Source organism: Callorhinus ursinus, unplaced genomic scaffold (genome assembly GCF_003265705.2).
Source record: "Callorhinus ursinus isolate GAN/ISIS: 27379988/994484 unplaced genomic scaffold, GSC_fseal_2.0 scaffold6, whole genome shotgun sequence".
In the NCBI taxonomy this organism is placed as follows: domain Eukaryota; kingdom Metazoa; phylum Chordata; class Mammalia; order Carnivora; family Otariidae; genus Callorhinus; species Callorhinus ursinus.
The window spans coordinates 39110051-39129441 of record NW_027397068.1 but is presented as its reverse complement, the minus strand read 5'-3'; the positions used below and the strand labels follow the sequence as shown (position 1 = coordinate 39129441).

Genomic DNA, 19391 nt, shown 5'->3' with positions numbered 1-19391 from the left:
GCCTAGTTGGATATCGTATTCTTGGCTGCATATTTTTCTCATTTAGTGCTCTGAATATATCATGCCAGTCCTTTCTGGCCTGCCAGGTCTCTGTGAATAGGTCTGCTGACAATCTAATGTTTCTGCCATTGTAGGTTACAGACCTCTTCTCCCAAGCTGCTTTCAGGATTTTTCTCTTTGAGACTTGTGAGTTTTCCTACTAGATGTTGGGGTGTTGACCTATTTTTATTAATTTTGAAGGGGGTTCTCTATGCCTCCTGGATTCTGGTGCCTGTTTCCTTCCCCAAGTTGGGGAAGTTCTCTGCTGTAATTTGCTCCAATATGCCTTCTGCCCTCTCTTTCTTTCTTCTTCTTCTGGGATCCCAATTATTCTAAGGTTGTTTAGCTCTATGGTATCGCTTATCTCTCGAACTCTCCCCTTGTGATCCAGTAGTTGTTTCTCTCTCTTTTTCTTAGCTTCTTTATCCTCCATTATTTGGTCTTCTGTATCACTAATTCTCTCTTCTGCCTCATTTATGCTGGCAGTTAGAGCTTCCATTTTTTATTACACCTCATTAATAGCCTTTTTTATTTGAACTTGGTTAGATTTTAGTTCTTTTATTTCTCCAGAAAGGGATTCTCTAGTATCTTCTATGCTTTTTTTCAAGCCCAGCTAGTATCTTTATAATCATTATTCTGAACTCTAGTTCTGACATCTTACTAATATCTGCATTGATTAGTTGATTAGGTCACTGGCAGTTCGTACTTCCTCTTGTTCTTTTTTTTGAGGTGAGTTTTTCCATCTTGTCATTTTGTCCAGAGAATAGATGAATGAGAGAACAAAATGGTAAAAGGGTAACAATGACCCCGGAAAAATATACACTAAACAAGTCAGAAGAGACCCGAAAGCGGGGTAAAAGAAAGGGGGGGAAAAAAAAAGGAATATGATCAGGCTGGTGAATAGCACAGAGCCACATACTAGATTTTGAGTGTATTTTTGTCTGTTAGAAGAAATTGCCTCCCAAAATTTTAAAGAAAAACTTATATACAAAAATAAGGGTAAGTACAATGAATGGATAAAATATGACTATAAAGATGAAAATTAAAGATTTTAAAAAAGGATTGATAAGTTGGTTGAGAAAAGAATGCAAAAGAATTAAAAAAAAAAGAATGTGATCAGGTGGGAGGGTAGGACAGTGTCATACACTAGATTTAGGGTATATTTTGTTTTTTTAGAAGAAACTGTATCCCAAAATTTTAAAGAATGAAAAACTTACATATATGCAAAAAGTAAGGTTAAATACAATGAAAGGATAGAATATGACTGTAAAAATGAAAATTCATAAAAGAGTTTAAAAAAGAAATTGATAAGATGTTGGTTGAAAAAGGAAAGAAGACAAATTCAACTAAAAAATAGAAAAAAAAATAGTAAAGAAAGTTTAAAAAATTAACTTTCAAAGACTAAAGCAGCATGGGAAAAAAGCCATAAATTCTGTGTGCTGTATTCCCCTAGCACTGGGGTTTTGCCATTCTCATTCATCGATAAACTTGGTCTTGGCTGGATGTTCTTGCTGATCCTCTGTGGGAGGGGCCTGTTGCAGAGATTCTCAAATGTCTTTGCCTGAAGTGGAATTGCACCGCCCTTGCCAGGGGCCAGGCTAGGTAATCTGCTCGGGTTTGCTCTTGGTAGTTTTTATTCCCCCAAAGCTTTCTGTATAGCTTTGGAGGATGAGAGTGAAAATGGTGGCCTCCCAATCTCCGCCTGGAGGAGCTGAGAACTCGGGACCCCACTCCTCAGTGAGCCCTCAGAGAAAAGCAGTCAATCACTCTTGTCTCCCCGGGCTCCGCTGTACTCCATGCTCACTCAGCCTGTGACTGAGCGTTAATATCTCTGGCACACGACCCCATGTGGAGTCTCCAAACCCAGCAGATCCCTGCGGTGCGCTCCCATGCTGCTCCTTCTGGGGGAGGAAGGGGAGTCTCCCTGGATCTGCCGCTTGTTTGGTCCCTGCTGGAAGAGCAGTGGCCCAGCTGTGCCACGGATCATGGTTTATGGCAACCCCGAGCTGAGAGCCCACTCCTCAGCTCCATCTCTGCAGCCTGCTTCCCCGCTCCGATACCTGGGAGTTGTGCCGCACTCAGGCACCCCTGGTCTTTCTGTGACCCCGAGGGTCCTGAGACCATACTGTCCCAGCGAGGGTTCCACCCTCCACTTAGCCACTGGAGCGGCATCCCTCAGCAGAGCAGACTTCTAAAAGTTCTGATACTGGGCTCTGCTGCTCTATCGCTTGCCAGTAGCGGCTGATGGAGGTCCCCTCCCCCGCCGTCTGTCTTCCTAAATATCGCCTCAGATTCACTTCTCTGCATGTCCTACCTTCCCGAAAGTGGTCGGTTTTCTGTTCAGAGAGTTGCTGTTATTTTCTTCGATCTCCTGTTGAGTTCGTAGGTCTTCTGAATGGTTTGATAACTATCTAGCTGAATTCCTGGGACCAGACGAAATTTAGGTCTCCAATTCCTCCGCCATCTTGCTCCTCCTCAATCACCAGCCTGCTAGAAAAAGACAAAAGTCACCAGCAGCTAGGTGGAGGCATTGTGGGTCAAGATGTGGGGTGTGGAGCTCCTTTGCTTTCCGGAGGAGCTTACCATTCCCCCCCAACCTCCATGTGTTTTCTATTTTATTTATTTATTTTTAAAGATTTTATTTATTTATTTGTCAGAGAGAGATAGAGCAAGCACGCAAGCAGGGGGAGCAGCATGCAGAGGGAGAAGCAGGTTGCCCACCCAGTGGGGAACCCAGTGTGGAACTTGATCCTAGGATCCTGGGATCATGACCTGAGCCAAGGGCAGACGCTTAACAGACTGAGCCACCTAGGTGCCCCAAGATTTCTTATTTCTTGATTGAAGAAAAAACACATACTAGAGTCATGTTCATCTTTGGATAATATAATTTCTGGTAATCTATTTCTGGTAGTACTATTAAATTTATTCTAAAAGGAGTATTAAAATATTTTGTTAGTCAGAAAATGAAAGCATTTTCATGCTAAGAGCAGAGTTGTATATGGGAATATTAGGAAATTTTTTTTATATCTGCATAAGCCATTTAATTTTCTTATGTTTTAGTTCATCCATGTGTAAAAATTAAAACAATGATGATTACCTCACAAAAATGTTCAATGTCTTAATGAGTGTATTCTGCTTTATGAGTCGTAGATGATAGATTTTAAGTTGTGCAGAATATTATTTTTTTCGTGTGTGTTTGTGAAATTGAGAAATTATTTAGGACTAATGATTAGGCAATAGTATCTCTATTAACAGCATTTTTACTGTAATAATTAGAAATTATTTTCTTAAACATTTTGATATTTTTTAAATAGAGGTTTACAGATAGAAGAATTCATTTGTAGGGTCTGTCATCTATTCCTCATATATATAAGTGCAACTACTAACCATGTAGATTTTCATTATTAATTGATGTGGTTTTTATTCACTGCCTCTTAGAACTTTTTCTTATTTTGACTTCTTGGAGTATTGAATGAGTCTTAATGGTGTTTATAATCCATTTTATATTTGTTTTACTTTGGCTTTTTCAAAACTGCTGTGGCTACTATTGAAGACTAGTTCATTTGACTCTTGATATTGAGGGTCTGGCTCTCTCGCTTTTTTGTTTTTTTAAATTTTAAAAATTATTACTCTTGGGGTGTCTGGCTGGCGCAGTCAATGGAGCATGTGACTCTTGATCTTGGGATTCTGAGTTCGAGCCCCTCGTTGGATGGAGAGATTACTTAAAAATAAAATCTTTAAAAAAGATAAAAATAAAATTTTTTGTTCTTATCTCTTTCTGTGGTCAGTTTGCTGATACTTCTTGCAGAAGAATTCATGTTGGTGTTTTCAAAACGGTCTGGAGGAAACATGTCTAAGATAAAACGTTTATGTTTTCTGTGGATTTTAATGACCCTTGATCCTAACCTATATATATCATTGAGATTCTTACCTTTATATTCATTTATTAAATTACTATATTGCAAATTATAAGGGGAAAGGACTTTGTGTTGTTTACATGGCTATGCCTAACTGCAAAGGAGTCTGGGGACTGTAGTTTAGACCTGTGTCTAGCTATAATACAAATACTGTGGAAGGAGAGAGTAGCATTTGATGGATAGCTCTTGATTGCTACCAAGGCATTGTTATGCTTCCCTGTTTCTTGCTGCTGAGAATGTGTAGAGGAGAAAGCAGGAGACTTTTTCAGTTATCCTGTACGTACTTTGCCATTTAGTCTGATGAGTGTCCTAGGATTCCTTCTTGTTCTTTATAGCCCCTTACCTTAAACTTGGATCTTCCCTGGACTTTTTCCTCACCTCTATAGCAGTTCTCTTCTGTATGTGTTTTCCTCGTGCATTATTCCTAACTATTCTCGTCTTCTTTCAATATTTTTGTGTTTTCTCACAATTTCTGGTGCTTTAAGAATACATACATAAATTAACTATGAATTGAATTAGCTTCTAGTTATATATCTATATATATAACTTCTAGTTATATATTATATTTATATAATTTATATAAATTATATGTTACTGAATCATATTAAATATATGAGAATATATTTTAAGTTATATATAGAATTACATATATTTAGTAATATATAATGTGTATCATATAATTTAAGATGTATTTTAAAATTCCTTTAAACTTTAAAATCTCAGCTTCCTATTTCTATCCAAAACCCCAGCATGGTTTTATTGTTTATATAAGAGTAACTTACCTATCCTTCCTCAGATTTATGGAGTTACAATGACCCATTTAACAGAAATATAAAGAAAGGGAAGTTTCTGTGCTTATTTTCCTAATATATTTTTATTACAAAATGATAATAAATATGTTTCATGCTTTACAAAGAACTTTCAGATACATACTCTTATATCTTGCTACAGCTATATGAAATAGGTCAGTTAAATTGTATTCTTTTTATCTCATTTTATAATTGAGGAAAATGAAACTGATTTATGATGACAAAGCTGGTAGGTAAAGTAGTCAGGATTATAATCCAGGATTTCTGATTCCAAAATAATATTTTATTCACTATGTTTATTTAAATCATTATGCCTTTTTGTTTTAAATATAGAAATTTCAGTGGTCCAGGTCACATATTACAGGTTCTTTAGGAAAAATAAAAGGCTAGATTGAATTTTTTTAGTAGTTTCATCTAGCTCTAAAATTCAGTTTCTAGGCTTTTTGGGCTCTCAATCTATTTTTTTTAAAGATTTTATTTATTTATTTCATCTAGCTCTAAAATTCAGTTTCTAGGCTTTTTGGGCTCTCATTCTATTTTTTTTAAAGATTTTATTTAAAGAGAGAGAGAGAGGAAGAGGGAGAAGCAGGCTCCGCATGGAGCAGGGAGCCCAGTGCGTGCCGCAACTCAATCCCAGGACTCTGGGATCATGACCTGAGCTGAAGGCAGACATTTAACCGACTGAGCCACCCAGGCACCCTGGCATCTCAATCTAATATTAATATGGATGCTTGAGAGTTTGCACATAATAAGTGGAGAACTTTATAAGTTCTTTTTGAGACTTTTGTTTATTTATTTATTTAGATTTTATTTATTTTAGAGAGAGAGAGAGCACACATACGTGAATTGTGGGAGGGACAGAGAGAGAGAGAATCTTAAGCGGGCTTGTGGAGCTTGATCTCATGACCCTGAGATCATGACCTGAGCTGAAATCAAGAGTTGGATGCATAACCAACTGAGCCACCCAGCCACCCCTCTTTCTAAGACGGGAGCTAAAAGGGATTTAGAAGCTGTCTGGTTCAAACTCTTACCAATTTCAGGAATCCCTTTTTTTTTTTTTCTTAAAGATTTTTTAATTTTAATTTTAATTTTTATTTAACAGGAGAGACACAGCGAGAGAGGGAACACAAGCAGGGGGAGTGGGAGGGAGAGAAGCAGGAATCCCTTTCTTAACATCTCTGACAGTGGGTTCTTTAGCCTCTGTTTCAAAGGACTTACTGATAGCTTAACTCTTATTTAGGTCTTAATGGTGGCTATAGGTGCCTATAACGATAGATAGGGAAGAAGGGAAGGAAAGAAAATAGAGGAAGGGAGCAGGATAGAGAAAGAGTTAGAAATAAACAGGGAATAAAAGGGGTATGTAAGATAGACTGTTCTGGTAGCATGATATTAGCAGTTGACTGTTGTGGAGTACAGGTATCCATGCCATTGGAACATCTTGCTTTAGACTGTATTAATTTTACTACCTTGGTCCGTGTAATCAGATGAAGAAACCTGTGAAATAACATATGTTTTGGAATTCTTGTTAATTTTTATTCCTGTCGTGTGAATTCTGTTGTGCTACTTGTTCTTTAAGAAAAACTGATACAGGGCGCCTGGGTGGCTCAGTTGGTTAAGCGACTGCCTTCGGCTCAGGTCATGATCCTGGAGTCCCGGGATCGAGTCCCACATCGGGCTTCCTGCTCAGCGGGGAGTCTGCTTCTCCCTCTGACCCTCTTCCCTCTCGTGCTTTCTATCTCTCATTCTCTCTCTCTCTCAAATAAATAAATAAAATCTTAAAAAAAAATAAAAGAAAAACTGATACATTTTTTTTTTCTTTTTAGAACTGTGCTCTTAAAGGGACTTTACAGAAAATAAAATAAGATAGTTTAATTTAGCTGAGTGTTTTGATTTGTGCTAATAGTCTTTCTCTTACTAAGACTGCTTTGAATTTAAAGATACAAAGAAATGATGCATTCCCTGAAGAATATCATGATGGTAGTGGTGGAATCTATGATTAACAAGTTTGAAGAAGATGAGATGCGAAGTCAAGAGAGGCAGAAAAAAATCCAGAAGGAGAAAAGCAACAGTTACTGCACAGATAATTGCTCTGATAGTGATTCGTCATTCAATCAGGTGTGTTGTTTCATTTTGCATTTATGTCTTGAAATGGTGTTTAATAATCAGTAACTTCAATACATTCTTTGTTAGCCAGATTTTTTCTGCTAAGATTCAGAAGAAAGATAATAAAATTACCTAATCTTAAAGATTGAGTACATGAAATAACATCTTCTAGAATTATATGTTCAGTGAATGATTACATTATATCTGAGAAATCTTAATGAGGTATGGAAATAAACTAATTGATTTTGGATTTAAAAAAAATAAACACTTGAAACAGATCTGCTTAAGCTTTAGTTAAACAAAACATCTTATTCCTAATTGATTTTTATTAATCAGAGTTTACATTATAAATGAGATATGGAGATAAAACATTTCCTTTATCTTCTGAGATGAAGATCACTGTGAATTGTTTTAAAACATGATGAGCACTGGGTGTTATACTCAACTAACACTACGTCAGAAACTAATGATGTACTATATGTTCGCTAATTGAATTTAAATAAAAAAAAAAACCCAAAAACCAAAAACAACAAAAAACATTAAGCTTCTTCTTTTTGACATCAAGAGATTTGAGGTTTTACATTTTCTCTTTCCAGGTTATTGGAATCCTTGTCATTTGGCTAGAGCAGAGCTAGCAGAAAAGCCACAGGTTAGATTAGTCCTAATAGAAGACAAAGGAGACTAGTTAGACTAGAACCTTATATGCATGTACTATCAACTTCCCCACAGAAACTTCCAGGCCAAATGGAGTCTGTCTGACCTCTGTGTGAAGGCTACCTGATATTTCTAATGAAACATTTTCACCTAATTAGTGCTAACTTGGGGACATAGCTCTAACAGATCCTAGCCATATACCAAAAGGGATTTGGGGAGTTTGGGTGAAATGTGAAACAGTCACACATATTGGTCACAGTTGAGACTGCATTTATGAAGGAAAAGTGTTTGGAAGTCATTAAAGCAGAACTTAAAAGTTGCTCTGCTCAGGAGAGATTGTGCTAAGTTTTGAATTTTACAAGTCAGGTTTATTTTCTGATGTGATGGAGGAAATGGCAAAGACTGTGAATTTTCTTCACCTTGTAGCCCTTAATATTTCTTTGCTGATTGACTCTTTGGAAGAAGCTGGGTTATAGAGATTATATAGTTTTAGTTTTATTCAGTAGGTTATGGAACTGCTTCTTCAGATCAATGAAGGCACAGAAAGACCCAACTTTTAGGACTTTGGATGCTCACAGAATTATACTTTCTTATTTGATGAACCGTCTGTTTACATTGAAATTGAACAAGAGGAAAAAAAATGAAGCATTGTTATTTGTTCTAAGAAGTCCAGGTGTTCAGACCACATAGGGTTGATCGAGTAGCTAGCAGTCAAAAGGTGTTAATCTGAAATGCTAAATTATTTCCAGTCCTAGAATCATAAGTTTTTTAAGAAATTCAAAGCTTTGGTAGAAATGGGGTCATACTTTCAGAAGATGTTCTTGTTTTTTATTTTGTTTTGGTTTTATTCTTGAGAAGGAATCAGACTTTAAGTTTATATGGCTTCTTTGGGATGCCCACAGGGTATATCTGCATTTTCAAGTATCTGCCCTATGGATATGACTTTGTTTCAGAAGGCTCTAATTGAGTTGAAAGTGAACTGTGTCCACCCACCAAGGCATGGGATCCCCAGACTTTGAGAAAAAAGCATATGAATGCCAGAAGTACCCCCAAAACTCTTTCAGTGTGACCAAACTCCAGGAGATGTTTGGGTATGCCTTTGCTTAGTGAAAATAGACCCTTTTACATGACCAAAGAGAGCATGAATTACTATATTCAGAAGTTGAAAGGGTCTCTGAAGATATGTCATTCATTCCATTAAATACAGATGTTGTTAATAATGCTTTCAACATTGATAAGTTATTTGCTCTGGGCTTAGAAAAATCTGTCTGAATTGTATGAATAACCTTGAGTAAACAATTCTGATGCTGCTGTTTTGATATTGGTAGAAAACTTGTATTTTGTGAATAGAATAGGCTTTATTTCATTGTTGTTAATTTTAACAATTGCAGGCTGATTATATATGGATTTCTGACCCATTATTGAAAAACTTTGGACATGGTTGGCCTTGGACACTATTGGTGTACATTTGAGGATATTAAAGAATAAAGAAGAGAGATTAGTTTTTACTATAATTGTGAGCAGAGCACTGAAAGAATTTGGTATTGTGATTAAACCTTGAAAAAAGTCATTGCAAAATAATTCTGGAAAGATAGAAATAATAATATTAGCTATATGTTATTGAGATTTCTGCCATACGTTGGTACTTATAGATTGTACTTGACTTTATATTCAGTATAGGTGTTACTAGGCCACTCTATAGAAAAAAGGAGAGGCTTATAAGAATAGGTAAGTAATTTGCCCAAACTCGTATTGCTAGTTAGGCGTGAACTGTGAATTTAAGCCTGATCCCTCTCCTTCCAAAGTCTTTGTTCCATACTACACTGCCTGGAGACTGCTTGGGTTCAGATCTCGGTTCTCCCACTTACTAGCCATCTGACCTTGGACAAATGTCTTAACTTCCCTGTGCCATGGTGTTTCTCATTTGTAAAATGGGAATGATACTACCACTTACCTCATATCGTTTTTGAGAATATTAACTGAGTTAATGTATAGCAAGTCCTTAGAACTGTTGCTGCTACTCTATACATGTTAGCTTTCATCTCTTAAAGGATGTAGTGGAATGGGTGCCATGCAGAGACATACTAAAATAGAAATTTCTCAGCTATGGTCCTGTATGGTTTTTAACTGAGCCTCTCTGGGTTGTTTTCTACAGCTGGGAAGGAAGAGGATTACCTCTAATATACCTTAAGCTTTTAAAATTCATAAGCTTTCCTATTGCAAACTATTTCATTATGTTCCAAAGGAATGCCAGGGTACACACTATTTTATATGGAGGAGGTGAGTTTAGGATAGCAGTAACCTGTTGCTCTTGTATAATGTTAACTTATTTAAGGCATTTACTGTTTCTTTGCTTTCAAGACAGCCTCTCTTTGAAACCCATCTTTTGGTATCTATGGTTGGCAGAATAATGGACTCCTTGAAGATATCCATATCTGAATCCCCAAAACCTGTGAACCTGTTAGCTTACATGGTGCAGGAGCCTTTGTTAATGTGATTAAGGATTTTTTGGATGGGGAGGCTATCCTCACCTAGAAGAGTCAAATGTAATCACAAGCATCTGTATAAGAGTGACTCAGGAGGGTCAGAGTCAGAGTAGGTACTGTGTAGGTAGGCTGAAGTAGAGGTCAGAGTAGGGATTGTTGGCCTTGAACATGGAAGGAGGCCAATTAACTAAAGAGACTGTAGGCAGTCTTTAGAAGCTGGAAAAGGTAAGGAAATGGATTCTGCCCCAGAGCCTCCAGAAGGAACACAACCCTGCTGATAGGTTTTAGATTTCTGACCTCCAGAACTATAAGATAATAAATTTATGTTGTTTTAAGTCACTAAATTTATGGTAATTTGTTGTAGTAGCAACAGGAGACTAATCTAGTGCCATCGTCCTTGCTAGTTCACCTGTCCTCCCCAAAGCTCAGGGATGGTCTTTCCTGTTTCTTAATTCATAGAAAAGAAGATACTATTCCTTTGATTTTGTGTTTGAACTGTCTCCTGGGAACAATCTGAATCCTGTCTTTTGTTAGGCTTTGAATTCTTCCAGTAAGATTTTTCTTGAGTAGATTTTTTCCTTTATTGGGTGCATGGTCTTTCCCCTGTCTTTTAGAGTATTTGCTTTCAACACCCCTAAGTATATGTTTTATCCTAACTCCTCAAACCTTAGAGTATTTTGAGTTCAACCCATTTTCTGGCCTCCCTAAAATCTTAAAACAGTGCTCTTTTTGGTGAGGAATTCTGCTTTTGAGGATATCACACTATGGCTGACGCATTATAAGATTCTCCTCTTTTTTAGCAATATCAGCCAGAGAACGGTAGGATAGCCACAGCCCAAACCACACTTCAGAAGTTCTTCCATCTCTAGCTACCCTCAGTCCATCAGATTTTGATTATTCTTGTTGTACAAGCAGAAAAAGATAGGAGACTAAAGTCTTAAATGTAGAAGTGAGAGGGAAAGGTAGCTGGGACTAGAGAAAATGAAGATCATAGCGTTGATAATGCAGCTTGCTCCTGTGAGGCTGGAGACAGGTGGATTGCTGGGGAGAAGAATTAGGTAGATGCAGGTGTGAGCTTTTTTGTTTGCTTGCTTAATAGTTCTCTCTTGAGACAGTTTGACACCAGAAAAACTGATTGATTAACAGTGCTAAATTTCTTCTTTATGAATACCTAAAGTTTCTTTATACTTTAAAATATTGGTAGATTTTTGTTACTATCTCTCAATGGTAGCAATTTTAAAGTGAAAACTGTTCTTGTTAAAACATAATTAAAACATAGGGAATTAAGAAACAATTTATCACTTTTTTAAAAGATTTTATTTATTTATTTGACCGAGAGAGAGAGAGAGAGAGATCACAAGTGGGCAGACAGGCAGGCAGAGGGAGAGGGAGAAGCAGGCTCCCTGCTGAGCATGGAGCCCAATTCAGGGCTTGATCCCAGGACCCTGGGATTATGACCTGAGCCTACGCCCAACTGACTGAGCTACCAGGCACCCAAGAAACAATTTATCATTTGAAATGTTTTTAAAACATTGTTTTTATTTTGGATTAGTAACTTTGTTCTGTATATAAGACATTTTGAAAGGGCGGTGCATAATTTAAAAAGTTTTAGATGTACTAAAGTTTGAAAAAGCTATTCTACAGGAAGCTGATTCATTCTGAATCTTAGAAATAAACCAGTCTGAAATAAAGTCTGGCTCTGCCATTGATGAATTGTGGACCTTGGTGTTTTCTCTCAATGCCTCAGTTTTCTTATCTGTTATAGTGGAGATAATAATAGAACCTACCTTATAGAGTTTTTTTGTGGACTTAATGATTTAATGTGTATAAAGCATTTTGAACACTACCTGGCACATAGTAAGCACTAAGTGTTTGATCTTGTCCTCTTCATCATCATTGAGTGATGTTTCGTTTCTTTTCTTTTTTTTAAGAATAGGAAAGAACTTGTGCATTTAGACATTAAAGCCTGAAGTACCATTAGGTTCAGTATTTATATATTTCTTATTTCCTATAGTTCAAAAAACAATAATAGTTGTCTGTCTTTGGTTGTATTTTAATGGTTTATACAGTTTACAAACCAAATATTTGGAGTTTTCTAGGGTAAATTAATTTTGAGGGTAGTTTGATTTTGTTTAAGTGTAGTCATTGAATAATGTGAATATTCTTTAGTATATGTTGTAATAAAGTAATTGAGTGTGATATCTGTTACCAAAAAATTACAGAATGCTTTATATTTGCAATCCTTAGTAAACTGCATTTGACAGAAATATATCCCAATCGTATTTCAGCGTATCAATACCTTTAATTAGGATCTATATTATCCTCTAGAGGACCAGATACATTTTAGATTGTCATTCAGTTCTGTTTCTTGCTCTTTCTCCTTAGAATGTGCTCAGAAATTATTTGCCAGCTTATGCTTTAACATACATAAATATGTTTAAAAAATCTTCCTTTTGGAAGTATCAACCTATATTGATATCACCAACAGATCTGTCTTGCGTTACTTTACAAATCAAGTTGGCATATACTCCCCTCAGGAATTTTCAATCTAAGAGATATCTAGAACTGTTGAAAAATCTTAACAATCTGTATTACATGGGACACACTATCAACTTGCTCTAGTTAAAGAAGTTACTGGTTAGTTGCTATGGAAACTTATGTCAATCCACTGATACATAATAACACACAGACCTTTAAAAAAAATAGGTAACCTTTAAGGCAGGTATTAGGTTGGATAATGAACAGAATTAGTAATTAAATGATAAATAATTAAAGGGAAGTAGATAGATTAATGAGGCTTCTTCAGTCAGATAACTATTAGAGGCTATGCTTTTTTTTTAAGGTTTATTTGTTTTAGAGAGAGCACATGTACATGAGCATGAGTGGGAGTGGCAGAGGGAGAGGGAGAGAGAATCTCAAGCAGACTCCATGCTGAGCACAGAACCCTTTGTGGGGCTCAGTCTCCTGACCCTGAGATCATGACCTGAGCTGAAACCAAGAGTTGGACACCCCCAAGCTATGCTTTTCTAATATGTATTTTAATCTGGGAGAAAAGGCACATATGGTAGAATTGAAGGATTTCACCTCTTTGGTTGTCTGTTCACCAACATATATTATGTGCAATATATTATTTGCATATACTATGTGAAATATTTTGTGATAGGCACTGCTAAACTGAAAAGATTAATCAGGTATACGTTATTTCTTCAAGGAGCTTACTTGAGATTGTGAATAGGTTATGTATATAAATAACAGAGTTGTAAGGTAGAAATAGTGCATCCTGGGAATCTAAAGAAGAGTCTTTATTAAGACTATCAAAGAGCTATGGAGGAAAGTATTTCAAACAAGGGAATGGACAAAAGCTCTAAATCAACAAAGAATGTGGCCTATTGGGGAACCTGAGTAGTTTATGTGAAGGGTTAGAACAAAGAGTTTGTGGAAGTAAATTGGAAGGGTAGATTAAGGCCAAATTATGGGGCAAGGATTAGATCTTAATTATTGTTCCTAGCTATAGGATTCTAGTGCCTGGTATGTTACGTAATAGGTATCCGAAACATGGTAGATGTCAAATAAATGTATGAGGAATAAATGAATGCATTTAAAAGCTAAATTAGATTATTTTGTAAGTAAAGGGATATCATTTTAGGTTTCTGAACAGAAAAGTGTGTTGGGGAGATTTACCTGATAATTGTGTGCAGAAGGGCATGAGCAGGTGAGAAAGCAGATATAGGGAGAGAAGTTAGAAGGCTATCGTGAGAGTTGGAGTAAGAAGGCCTAAACTGAGGAGGCTTTGTAGAAATAAATAGGGACTGATGTGAGAATTATTACGGAGGTATGATCATTAAACTTGATTATTGAAGTGTTTTGGGAGGAGTAGTGCAGAGTGGGAATAGAGTCAAAAGTCTAGCTGTGGTTTCAAGCTGAGGTGGTAGGAAGACCATGGTGTCATAAACCATGCCTGGGATTAGGGAGGAAGGTTAGGTGTGGAGAAGAATATAGGGAGTTCTTTTTTTTTTTTCAAGATTTTAAATGGCAAATACCAGTAAGGTATTCCAGTGGTGTAGCAAGTGGTTGAAGATACAGGATTCACTTGGTAGAAAGGTTGGGCCCACCTAATTAGGTGAGACCTTAGGAAACACATTTTCAGAGGGCCAGGAGAGACTAATGGGTAGGTAAGAAAAGAAGGTACCAAACCACAGTGCACTGGGTAGGAACTTAAGGAGGTATGAATTTCAAGGTGGAGGTGATGGTTAACTAGCTGTAATGAAGGCTAAAGAGAAGTCAATGCTGAGGACTAAGAAAAGATCTTTGTATTTGGTTAATAGTTCACCACAGAGTAATATTGGGGGGGAAGAGGAGGTAAGTGGAAGGATCATCATGTTGATTAGCCTTGATCATTTTTGTGAAATAAAAGGCAAAACCATTTTCAGAGAGTAAGGGTTGCTTGCCTAGAGTATTGCACATAAGATTAGAAAACAGCCTTTGTCAAGGGGAGCATTTAAATAAATGAATTTTGTTAAGATTTATGTGTTACACTTTTTGACTACTGCTTTGACATAATATTGGTTGATTCACCAAGTATGAACTGGCTGTAGCTGAGAATGTTTGAACAATGTTTGGCTCCCCATTTATCAGGGCTGTTTTAGAACATGCCTCTATACTGGGAAAGAGGCTGGATTAGAATGGGAATCTATGGAAATGAATGAATTATATCTTTAGATTGCTTGATCTTGAATAGGTGGTTGGTAGGTAGAGTCAGTTATTTTATATTTTCTCATAGAAAATTTCCTGAGAAACAGATTACTTCAAACTTTAGAATTTTATAACAATAAAGCAAAAGACTTTGCAGTTTTCCCATTTAATTCTTCCCAGTGACACTGGGAGGTAGATGTGAAAACTGAGGATGGGGTTCAAGACTCCAGGGTCACATAACTAGTTGAAGATTGGGCCAGGATTTGAAACTTCATCTATCAATTAAGATTCATGTCCTTGACATCATACTTATTTTCTTAGTAAGTTAGATGGCAAGACATTTTAGACCTTGATAATGATCTGGTAAAAGTCATGATGGGAGTGGAAGGATGAGAAGAAATCAAGTTTACAAGAGAGGCAAAAGGGCCAGACTAAAGGGGGTAAAAAAAAAAAAGCTTGTTTAGCAGTAGAACAGAATGAGTAAGTATATACATATATACTTTACATGTATTTGAGTACATTTATATGCATGTATATGTATATACTTCTAAATGTACATATATGCATTATATATGTATCACAAATGCATATAAGTTCATACATATGCTTACATATACTATTTAAGATATTCTATATTTATGTTTTTTTTCATTTGGCAAGACTGCTGCATTCATATACTTATATTTATTGTTAGTATTCATAGATTTTAATATTTTAACTATAATATAAAAATTCAAAATTGAAGGTCTATTTAGTATATATTGCTTTTAATTTTGAAAAGTAGCATGTACAGAGTCTTTAGCAGTTCAACTATATACTTTTAGAAAGGAGTAAAAGTAAAACTTAAGGCTCTTTAAGAAATAGAATATCAGACTGTTTTGGGTTTTTTATAGAATGGTTGTATGTACCCTGTGTTGCTAAGGACAATGTAATACTGTAGGAAGACTCACTTTGCAATCATTTATATATTAAACTAATGTGTATTGAGTGACTACTCTGTATGAGGCACTAATTCAGGTATTGGGGATACTATAGTGAAAAAAGACCAAATTCTAAGCAATAATAGGGCAGCCATACAAAACTCTGGAGGAAGAGCATTGCCAGGCGGGAGGATGGAGGTGGCAAAGGTTCTTAGGCTAGAGTGAGCATGGCGTCTTCCAGGGATGGGGAAAAAAGGCCAGTGTGACTAAAGTCTGGTTGGCAGAGGGAAGAATTGTAGGAGAGTGTGTTAGAGAAGCAGGGGCCTAGATCATGTAAGTAAATCTCCTATATTCTGAGTAATGTAGGAAGTCTCCTTTGTGGGATTGAAATAAGGGAGTTGAAGAGATGTGATTTGTAACTTTGAGAAGCTCCATCTGACTGTTGCTGGAGAATGAGTGGATGGTAGGGTGGAGGAGGATGAGATTTAAGAATAGAAGCAAGGACCGAGGGTTGCTGGAGTGGAGGGGGTTGGGAGGGATGGGGTGGCTGCGTGATAGACATTGGGGAGGGTATACACTGTGGTGAGTGCTGTGAATTGTGTAAGACTGATGAATCACAGACCTGTACCCCTGAAACAAATAATACATTATATGTCAATAAAAAATAATAAATAAATAAAATAAAACATTTTTTTTAATATAAAAAAGAATAGAAGCAAGGAGACTAAGTATGAATTGAAGGAGTCTAGGCTAGAGTTGATGGTGCCTTGATTTAAGGTTTTAGCAGGGAAGTATGGGGTAGTTGGAGTTAAGATATGTGGAACTTAGGGGTTATCTTATGGGACTTAATGATATTGGGTATAGGAAATAAGAGAAAATGAAGATCCAAGATTGACTCCTATTTTTGATCTAAGTAAAAAATCTGGATGGGTGGGTAATGTCATTTAGGAGGCTGGAGAAGTTTGGGGAGGAGCAGGTTTGGAATAACATCAAGAATTCTGTCTTGGACATGTTAAGTTTGAGATGCCTATTAGACATCCAAATGGAAATGTTGAAAGGATAATTATATATAACTTTGGAGAAGAAGTGACTGATGGATATTTGAGTCATCATGATGTACCTAAAGAACTGGATGAGAACACCTAAGGGAAGAGTGTACATAGTAAAAATGTGGATGGGAATCTGAGTTCTGATAGCTGGGTGACTTGGAGAAGTTATTTAACCTTAGTTTTCATATTTCTCATGTTTCAGTCATTGTGAATTGAGATCATATAGGGCTTGTTACATAAAAGGTAATAAATGACAGCTATTATTTTAATGGCAGTTTTATTTTTAGATGGTTATTTTAGGTATTAGTCATATTTAAACTGCTTTCAGCAAGAAAAAGACCCTTTCCTTTTCCAAAATAACTTATGATCTACTATAAACTTTTCTCTAGATAGAGGCTTGTATCTCAGGAATTTTTCACCAAAGAGGAGGCATGGAGGGCTAAGGAAAAGTACAGGAAAGATTAAGGGACAAAAATGTTCAAGCAGCATCATAGCTATGCCTAGGGTACCATTAGTGCCTTCCTGTTTTAGCTTTCTGTTTCATTCATCTCACATTCATCTCACAAAACATCTTGGCTTTACATCTTTTGAATCCTGCAATGTACTACATATTGCAGTTGCTCAGCCAATAATAATTTTCATATACATGAAGTACACTGTTCTCCTGAGACTTCAGTTCCCATTTAAATGCCTTGGGAAACAAATTCCAAGTTTTCTGTCAAATCAGAATAGATCACTCTCTTTTCTTGCTCAGAATGCATTTTGTGCTTGGAATTATATTAAAAAATAATTTATAGCAGTACTTCTTAAAAGTCTACTAAATGAATGTTCTGTCAATTGTGTTACAGAGTTACAAATTTTGTCAAGGAAAATTACAATTGATTTTAGACCAGTTGGATCCGGGGCAACCTAAAGAGGTAAGTTTAAAGAATAGTTGTCAAGTTCAATCAGGTATATATTTATAATATATTAGATTATAATCAGTAGCAGCTGGACTGTTTCTCTTGAAGATAGGCCTTTATTATCATGGTGCTCCTAGACTGATGTCCCTGCTAGACTTTCCAGTTTTGAAATGAAAGGTTACAGAATAAGGGAGGCTGTCAGAGAATTGTCATGGTTTGTGGGAGGAAATTTTTATGTCTAGTTTCAGTTTTGAAGGGATAAAGTTATAAGCAGTTGTCTCCCAGACTGTTCTTTCACTGTTGCTTTGTATGTGATATTTTAGTGATTTCCTTGAAGAAAAACGATCTTCATTTAATGTTCTTTCTACTTCTGGAAAATGTGAGCAACTTTGACACATATGTTCATTTATTAGAAAAAGGATTTTAAAGAAGGAGTTCTATTGAATTGTGCCTGTTTATATTTTAAGATTGTATAAATTACTGTTTATCAAGTCTTATTTCATTAAATCAGTCTGAAATAGAAAATAGGATTTTAAGTACCTAAGACTTTTGTGCATATCTTGCCAATTGGTTTCAGTTTTTGAAATGTTTTTCAAGTTTTCATTTTATTTTATTTTATTTTTTAAATAAATAAAATTTGAGATAGAGGCGTGTGAGCATAGGTCGGGGGAGGGACACAGGGAGAGGGAGAAGCAGGCTCTCCACTGAGCAGGGAGTCCAACTTGGGGCTCGAAGGTGGACACTTAACTGACTGAGCCATCCAGGCACCCTATATGTTAACAATCTTATTTTCAGTTTAAGTGGATTAGTTGGAAATCTGTACTTGTTCGGAAACTTTTGTTGTGCTTCTGCAAGTAATAAATTCTTAATGGGATTTTGTCCTAAAAATTAACTGAAAAGGAGAAAATATTTAATGTTTCTAAAATCTCTCCAAAGTTCTCCAGTCCCTATCACAAATATAGTTGTGTTTAGGAGTTCTTCTTTCATAAGAATATATATAGACACTTTTAAGTGCATGTGTATTCTTTTTCACCTAAAACTTGATTTAGAGGGTCTGGTTTTCTAAGGTCTTAGCTTCTCCTGCCCCCCCCCCCCACCTCTTGCCCTTTTTAGACCACTAGGTTTCAGTTATTTCATCTGGGGAAACAACCAGATTTTGAGAAATGGGTTGGAATCAGTGTGTTATTACTCACTAGTTGGAGAGTGGTTGGGGAGAAGCCTTGCTCCATTCATGATTGGAGTAGAGCTATTTTTCACTGCTGTCCTTTGGATCATACTGTTTTGCGTGAATTCTGATTTGATTTTGCAAAGAATGATTAAGAAGTAAGCTTTCCATGAAAATACAGACTTCAATTTTTCATCACACTGTTGACTCTTCCTACCGCAGTGGTTAGAAGGTCAGAAAATATGGTGTAGCAACAAAAACTAGTCCAAATTATTTTGTGAGAACTATATTCTGGAATGGGAATGCTTCACTAGGGGCATATTATGCTATTTTTAAAATTAAGGCCCTCAAACTGTAGGACCACCTATAGGTTCCTACTTAAGTAGGGAAAATGTGTGAGACAAATCCATTGGAAAACCTTGCCCTCGTGATTCAGATTTGGCCACCATTCTTCTTCCTCTTTCACTTAGACATGTGACCTAGAATCTCCAACAGTTAGGTTTTTATTTTTGCTTTATGTAAAACAACAACTTATTTTTTTCTGTTTAACACTTAGTTTAAAAAAATGAGTTCTCAAAAATTGTTTTATAAAAGGACCTCTGATTTTCATCAATTCGCTCTTTGAAACAATCATCTAGACTGCTTTTCAATGTTT

General features: G+C 36.2%; 1 protein-coding gene across 5 annotated transcripts in view; it reads left to right on the top strand.

The window, feature by feature from the left end:
* TBC1D32 (TBC1 domain family member 32) overlaps positions 1–19391 on the top strand; it is a 208218-nt gene that overhangs the window by 15048 nt on the left and 173779 nt on the right. For all 5 annotated transcript variants that reach the window (XM_025864955.2, XM_025864962.2, XM_025864946.2 and 2 more), the window contains exons 4-5: positions 6703–6880; positions 17518–17586. In XM_025864955.2, coding sequence (XP_025720740.1) covers positions 6703–6880; positions 17518–17586 — 247 coding nt within the window. The remainder of the gene's footprint in view (positions 1–6702; positions 6881–17517; positions 17587–19391) is intronic.